At 40.3% G+C, this 7,770-nt stretch overlaps 2 protein-coding genes across 3 annotated transcripts; both read right to left on the bottom strand.

Annotated features, from left to right (window-relative positions):
* Positions 1 to 226: 226 nt before the first annotated feature.
* LOC121977687 (peroxidase P7-like) lies at positions 227 to 1,521 on the bottom strand. The gene is made up of 3 exons (XM_042530138.1): positions 1,271 to 1,521; positions 975 to 1,166; positions 227 to 900 (listed from the first exon to the last, which is right to left on the bottom strand). Exons 1-3 carry the CDS (start codon positions 1,490 to 1,492, stop codon positions 352 to 354), a joined length of 963 nt encoding a protein of 320 aa, XP_042386072.1. The 5' UTR covers positions 1,493 to 1,521; the 3' UTR covers positions 227 to 351.
* Positions 1,522 to 2,569: 1,048 nt separating this feature from the next.
* Positions 2,570 to 7,253, bottom strand: LOC121975420 (transcription factor MYB1-like). Of its 2 annotated transcripts, XM_042527054.1 has the most exons (5): positions 6,796 to 7,252; positions 3,757 to 4,976; positions 3,534 to 3,625; positions 3,284 to 3,413; positions 2,570 to 3,206 (listed from the first exon to the last, which is right to left on the bottom strand). In XM_042527054.1, the coding sequence occupies exons 2-5, from the start codon at positions 3,786 to 3,788 to the stop codon at positions 2,711 to 2,713; spliced, it is 750 nt and encodes a 249-aa protein (XP_042382988.1). In that variant the 5' UTR covers positions 3,789 to 4,976; positions 6,796 to 7,252; the 3' UTR covers positions 2,570 to 2,710. The 2 variants fall into 2 exon arrangements, with proteins under 2 accessions (XP_042382988.1, XP_042382986.1); XM_042527052.1 differs by having other exon boundaries at positions 3,534 to 4,976; positions 6,796 to 7,253.
* Positions 7,254 to 7,770: the final 517 nt, after the last annotated feature.

The raw sequence follows: 7,770 nt of genomic DNA, 5'->3' as shown, positions 1-7,770 counted from the left end.
TGGAATTTCGACTCAGCAAATTTAATTTTGAGATTTTAAAAAGAGTTAGAGCACATTAAGATAATTATATTGAAGATGAAATATACCAAGAGAATCACATCTAAGATTCTAAACATAATTTTACTTAAGATCTTTCTTATTGTCCTTCTTTAAGTTAATTTTGTCTTCTTTATCATCCACAAAACTTGCAAATTAATCAAACAAAACTTATTAGTTATGAGCCATCAGAAACTTATAAGCTAGCAGAAGTCAATAAAACCTTACTGCATTAAAATGATTAAATAATTTTGAAGTTCTTATTGGTTATAAAACATTTAAGATATATTTATGATTTCTCCTTGACTTCTTCCTTCAATTGAGCTTGCTGCACTTCAACCGGACCTCTCCCGTCGTCCCTGGACGCGGGCTGAGGGCTCCCATTTTGACCATCGCCGCCGCGAAGTCCCCGGCGAAGGCCTCTCCGTCGGCGCTGTACTGCCTCACTAGCGCGTCCTGCGACCCGCCGTTCAGCAGCTCCTGGTCCGAGTGCAGTAGCCCCCTCCTCGCCACCAATCCCCGGTAGTACGCGTTGTCGAACCGGAACGGCGTCTCGCTGTCGATCGGCGCGAGGTTCCTGCCGCCGTCGGGCGAGCAGATGCGCCTGCGGCTGGCGACGAAGCTGGGGTCGGCGTTGCAGTCGTTGTAGATGTGGGCGGCGAAGTTGGAGCACTGCGCTAGGCCGATGGTGTGGCCCCCGGAGAGGGCGGTCATGTCTCGCGGGCTGAGGCCCTTGTCGCGGAACAGGGAGATGAGCTTCGACAGGTCGTTGAACGGCGCCGGGATTTCTCTGTTGGCGGCGGCCTGGTACGCCGCCACCGAGTCCCGGCGACCCAATTGCACTGTCCATGTCGGCCCTCCGAGCTGCACGCATACAAATCACTCACTACATCTCAAACCAATTCCTACAAATCACAATTCAATCTAAAATTCCTCACCGAGGCGACGCCATCGTGTGCAGAGAGCGCGAGGACGTCGGCGCAGGAGACGGTGGCCGGGCACTCAGCCTCCACTCTGGCTTTGATGGCGTCGATGAGTTCAAAGCCATGGGCGGAGTTGTTGTTGGGGTTCGCAAACTTCTCGCTGGCGAATGCCGCCGTGCCATCCAAAAGGATCGATGCATCGCACCCCTGTTACATCCACAATTCCTTCAATATCGAGAAGAAGAAGAAGAAGAAGAAGAAGAAGAAGAAATCACTTCAACCAACTAAACAGATGCGGCAATTCGCAGTACATTAACAAAGCAGTCGTGGAAGAAGAGGCGGAGAACGAAGGCAGCGTTCCTCGGGTTCTGCCGGACGGCCTCAGCCATGGCGGAGCGCACGATGTTCCGCAAGTTGGGGCACTTCGCCGCGTAGAACTCAGGGGACAAGTGGCCGGAAACAAGCACGGCGGCGGAGACGACGGAGAGAGCCAGGAGCAATCTGTGAATCATCGACGACGACGGCGATGCCATGTGGCAAGCTGCTGGCTGCTGCACAATCTAGTAATGTCTTACGAAGACGACAACTATATCTATATATAGATTCGTTAATGTAGATATTATTAATCTAAGCTTGACTTGATATACAGTAGTGGTTAGGAAACTTAATGCGCGTTGACTGATCTTTCATATGACATTAATTAATATAATTTAAGCTAAGCTTTGAATTGGTATAGAAGAGCAGGTAGCAGTTTGATAATGTCAAATTTATAAATTTAAACGTGTTCTTCGAGATTTTTCTATGTAGCTATGGACGCTCAGCATTTCAAATTTGTTTAGTCCTGAACATTGCTGCTGTATATAATTATTATATACTACTGCAATCAAGTTGATGGACTAATTGTGGCGGCTGTATTGAAGTTTAGGTCCCAAACAAAATTGTTTATGAATAATTCCACCCATGTGCGTTTTATACTATGAAAATAGATACGGCGGACGTTTTTAAAGTTTTCCATGTCATAGTTTCGACCAAGTATGAGATGAATTTTTTTTTAAATGAATAATTGATCTTAAAAAATTGAGTTGATGGGTTATCAATTAAAAAAATAGATAAATTTTGAAAATCAAATCATGTAGTTTGACCATTTATAGGATGGATCATATAACACTAAATAGAGACAATCCGTGTGACCTCATAAAAATTTATCATTGATTGTCGGGATAAATTGAAAAGCATAACGGATGACTAAAAAGTCTAGCATCATATGATTGCGCTCTCATTTGAAAAAAAAATTCTACAAATATACTGTAATTACGATCAAACAGCAGATGCCTAGATAACAACTTGAGGCATCTAAGTTCACAACAAGAGAGGACTAATTGTAGACTAATCTATACTATTAATCAAAGTGTCTAAATTTTACCCGACTAATGTCAAACATAACCAACCGAAACATAATTTACAAGGTGATATTAATCTTTAAATTTCTTATTACTCTTTTTGAATTAAGTTGAGAATGTGGAAGACACAAGATGTGCCGAAATGGGTGGCTTGAAAGAAGTTGGTGTGCCGGATATAACCACAACATGACACCAAAATTATACAATTTCAGTGCAGTACTAAAATTTGACTTCGAAGTTCGAACAGTTGTTTAAGTCTGAAGCAAAATTTAAACTTTAGATTATTTTCTGAATCTAGCTCATGCTTTGACGCTTTAGTGAATCTAAATCTAAACTTTAGATTATTTGGATTCAATAGCACTGAAACCATGCGTCGTCGTCATCCTCACACAGGAGAGGATCCAACCCCTGGCCACCTTCCAACTGACTGTTAGAGATTCTGGTACAATTGAAGTCAGCTGAAGAAGTGGCACTCAAGCTGTCAGCTGCTTGATAAAAGACTGAATCTCGCATGGTCTGAGTAGAACAGATTCTGCTCGCACCTTGAGAACTAGTTGAATCATTCACAATGAAATCAGACAGGGCCACTGGATCAGGAAGAACAGGAGATGCATCGGTAGGTATGATATTGGCAAAATGAGTTCTGGTGCATCGGATACTCTTGGTTTGGATCGCGACGACTTCTGGCTCCTTGCCTTTTTCTTTGAATGACTGTGCTACTTTATTTTTCAGCAGAGGAATTGACTTGCCGGTGGCCGATCCTTTCTTCTTCCTCATGTAGGTGTTCCAGTAGTTCTTTATCTCATTGTCTGTTCGCCCTGGTAATCTTCCTGCTATTAACGACCATCTGCATGCCAATCAAAATCCTTTTTCTAAGCTAAAAACCATCATAAAGATTAAAAAAAAATGTACACCACAATGTACCTGTTACCAAGTAGGTTATGAAGCCTGACAATGAGCTCCTCTTCTTCCTCAGTGATGTTCCCCCTCTTAATGCCTGGTCTCAGATAATTTAGCCACCTCAATCTGCAACTCTTGGCACATCTGTTTAGTCCTGAAAATGAGTCCAAAACACATTCACAAGCATCATGCATGTCTTATAAGGATTGTCTTGTATTGGCGTTCATTGTTCATATTGTCTTTTAAAGAAAGAAAAATAAATAAACACGCTTACCAGCATTAGCAGGTAAGGTTCTCCATCTCCCAAGGCCATGAACCCCAATGTAGTCTGAGAGCAGCTTGTCTTCTTGGCTTGTCCAGGATCCCCTGTTCAGGCCTTCCTTGTCACAGCAGGTTTTTCTCATTATATTTTTTCTTCTCTTGTTACAGCTTTCAATGTGAGCCCTGAGAATGAACTGAAACCAAAGGGAACGGAAGAGCATAGTATATATACTGACCTTGAGATTACATAAGGACCTTCTTCCAGCATTAAATGCCAACTGCAAAACAGCTCTGAGGACCATACACTGGGCAAAACATGGCCGTGTCACTCTTTCTCAAGTTTCTTGTCACTTCTTGCTTGATGCAGCAAAGGAATCTTGTTGTCACTGCCATTTCATTCTATGATACAAGTTTGAGGTCATGATGGTAGGTCACCTACAGATATTAGTTATCCTGTGCAAGCTTGCATAGAGATTGTTTGCCAAAGGAAGTTAGGGTCAGTATCATAGGTTCACCCTCATCAATTAAATTTCAGAGGGTGGCTATAGCTTTTGGAAGTTTAAGAAGGTGTTAGTTGATTTATAGTCATCAGGCCTTGATAATAGTAATGAGAAATAGTACAGTGGGTGCTGCTAATCAGGGAAGAGTATTCATGAGCCACCCAACTTGCACCTTTTTTCTTCTGCCAGGCACCTTTCCACTATAGGAGGAAGCTCCTATAATAACATGGAGTGTGAAAACAAAATGGCATGACATTTTGTTGTGATCTGATGATAATTTCTATGATTCCGGTGCAAGATGGAAACTTTCAGATGATAATGAGAACAAGAACAACAAATAAAAGGCTGCTATTGTGCATTATTCTCATACAAACTTGAAAACTAGCATACACGCATGCTCATGAGGGAAATATGAGAAATAACGCAATTGTGACAAAAGTTTTAGGTTGGTCATTTGCCAACTTATTGACTTTTGCCTTGATCATCACTAAGAGGGAATTTATAGTAAATTGAAAGCAATGACGGTATCCTTCGCCAACACAAGCAGCAGCAGCTTGAAGTATATCGTGAACATAGTCCAGAATGATTTCCTTGAAAAATCCATAAATTTGCCAGTATGTGCACAACACAAGCATGGAAGTAGTCAACTTGGTCTTTGATACAAGCAGCAAGAGTGGTAGAAGTGCATATGTAGTCTTTATGGAGAGCTCGATTCTCTTTACCTTCAAGCTTTCATTAACCAATCCGCTTTTCCTTTCTCCAGTAAGGGTTCCCTCAAGTGGGCTGAAAGCAAGTACTTTTGAGTCTTCAGTATGCTTATGCCGAGAAAAATTCTCGGCTTGAGCCTTCAATTCTCCACCATGTGCTTCCACATGCAACCAACGAGCCAAAAATTGTGGATTCCCATGTAGTGAACAAAAAGTGTGATCTGAGAAAAGCTTTCCATTGGCAGAAATCTGCATAAGAATAAAAAAAACATTAAACATTAAACGTGGTATTTGTAGACATCCACTGACTGCATAGAAGTCCAAAAGCTAAACCAATTCAACAAGTTTCTGACAAGCTTTAGGACACAGAATGGGAACTGAACAAAGTGTTCGTGCTCCTGAAAAAGAATAACTGAAAGAAGTAACAAAGATTGGAAATTCAAGGTGATAGAGATGGATATTACATAAAAACAATATAATAAGTGAGATTCAGCATAGTGCATGTGTTATGGGGATACGAGGTCATTATTAAAGAACTTACTATAAATTTGTAGAAATAACATTTAAGTTCCTAATACTTTGAATTGGCACGTAGTACTGAAGCAAGACTAACTCTTCTCTTTGTTCTAAAGCTTCAAATAATAATTTGTTTACATTTATCCCATCCTTTTTAACTTTTGAGATCTATTTCTATCTCTTTTTGTTGATTCAATAAAAAAAAAAGGCAACCCGGTGCACGAAGCTCCCGCCATGCGGGGTCCCGAGAAAGATCCATTATACGCAGCCTTACCCTATTTTTTGCAAGAGGTTGTTTACAGAATTCGAACCCGTGACCTTTTGGTCACATGACAATAACTTTTTGTTGATTCAATAGTGATTATAAAAATGAAAATAAGATGAGTCGTCTAATTTATTCCTATTTCTCTCTATATCCATTGAAGATTTAAACAAGAAAACCTGAAAAAGATATAAGAACTTATTATTAGAACTAAAAAAAAATGTTTCATATATTCAATGTTGGTCCTAATTATTTTATACTTTTAGTTTCTAAAGTTTTTCTCCATGGTTTCTAGTTCTATATAATGAGAATAAAACAACCTACCGAACACACTCCTAATCAGTAACTTATTTAAAGGATATAGGAACTCACAAATTCTACTCCCACTTGGCTTAGACAATTTTTACTAAAAAACAAAAGTCTACAACCAAGTTTTTAAAGTCTATATATATCCCATTTTTATGTACTTCATTCCCAACATACTAAGATCAACAGCCTGTACAATCATTTAGATTGATATTTCACCAATTTCATTACCTCTAAATATTTATAATAGCTCTCACTTAACTACCGAAAATACAAATTGTAATATTTTCCTTTTTAGCTAATTGGTGCTAGGGCAGCAACCCATTATCATGAAGTAACACTGTTTCACATTTGTTCAGATGAGTGTGAAATAATGAAAGCATTGGCCTAGAAATAGCATGCAATATATCTAAAAATTATAGGTCGGGTAATTTCCAACAAATCATGTTTTTGGAAGTATCGACTTGTTAAAGATCTTGAGCATTTTCACAAATGCATTTAAAAATGTGTTCTCACAAAGATTTGCACAACTATTTTACTGTGACCTTTCAAGTTCACAAAATTCCTGCTTGGGCAAATTTTAGAGGTGTATACATGAAACATTAATTTCTTGCGTCGCCCAGTATTTCAGATTATTGATTCGCAGTGGATGTTTAAATGCCATCAGGAAGCAGAATCATGTTTTTGATGAGAAGGGAGATTTGTTTCAACGAGGAGAATATAAAACATTTTAATATTGAGACAGATCAGGTCATACGGTTGTTCTAGTCTCGCAACACTCAAAACAAATCTTCCAAGGATGTGATCTTGAAATTGCGTTCGTTTCATAGCGCCATGTATGTTATTTACCCTCCCCTATTCAGATAACCTCACTGTAAGTAAAACAATCGATCCGGATTGATCTCAACTTAATTGGACATAACGTATTCGATGAATTGACGACTCAAGTGACCTGAAAAGTTACAAGGCGAGGAAAAGGGTTACCTTTTCCGAGCCAATGCAGCTATGAACCGTGGATGGGACAAGATTACGAGTAGCTGCGGCGGGGAGATCGGGCCGGGGGGCAACAGATCAGCGATCAAGCGGGCAGGAGGCGAGGGAGCTTAGGCCTCCGGCTCGCTCGAAGGAGGAGACGACATCGCTGAATGGCGACGGGTCGAGAAGGCCCCGCCGTTGAAGTAGGACCTTGGGTCGGCGCAAGAGGAAGGACGCCATCGCACTCACCGCTGCTGTGAGAAACTCGTCATATTGCGAGAGAGAAAAAAAATAAAACAAAATGGAAAAATTATTAATACAGCATTTTACTGAACCGCATGTATAAGTCTAAAAAAATACTCATTTCAGGTACATAACTTTTAAAATGATCAAATTATACATGGGATATCGATTTTATCCCTCCATGTTGCTGAACATCCATGTCGCCCTCATTATCCATATCGCCGTCGTTCACCTCATGTGCTCGCCTGAAGTAAGAAAAAGTACTCCCGAGCCATTTTAATTTTACAAACTCTCGCTTTCTGTTAATACATAATCTCGAACTCTAACTTCTCCTACCCTCCCGACTTCACCTGCTCGCTTTTGCTTATTTTCAAAAAAGCAATGCCGAATCTCTCCCGAACTTGGTCGTCTACTTGTTCCCGTCGTTTAGCGTTTCACCAGTAACAAAAGTACTCTTGGCTTCTTCATCTCCACGGGCATCGTCATTCTTCTGTGTTCTTCGAAAGTTACGAAGTCCAAATTATATCATCACCGGCTACTGTATCCCAGAAGCTTCACAACCTAAGTCAAAATTAGATTTCACCATCTTTTTCACCACGTTAGCTCGTTATTATCCTGAGGTTCACCACCTTCTTCACCGTGTTACCTCTTTTATTGCAACATTGCGCCACATCAATACATCTATGAGAATGTTGAAGTATACATCATTATCTCGAAAAGTAGAAAATTTGAGAGTAAAGT

The sequence above is a fragment of the Zingiber officinale genome, chromosome 4B (genome assembly GCF_018446385.1).
Source record: "Zingiber officinale cultivar Zhangliang chromosome 4B, Zo_v1.1, whole genome shotgun sequence".
Classification (NCBI taxonomy): domain Eukaryota; kingdom Viridiplantae; phylum Streptophyta; class Magnoliopsida; order Zingiberales; family Zingiberaceae; genus Zingiber; species Zingiber officinale.
The sequence above is the reverse complement of the archived record's forward strand: the minus strand, read 5'-3'. Positions and strand labels throughout refer to the sequence as shown.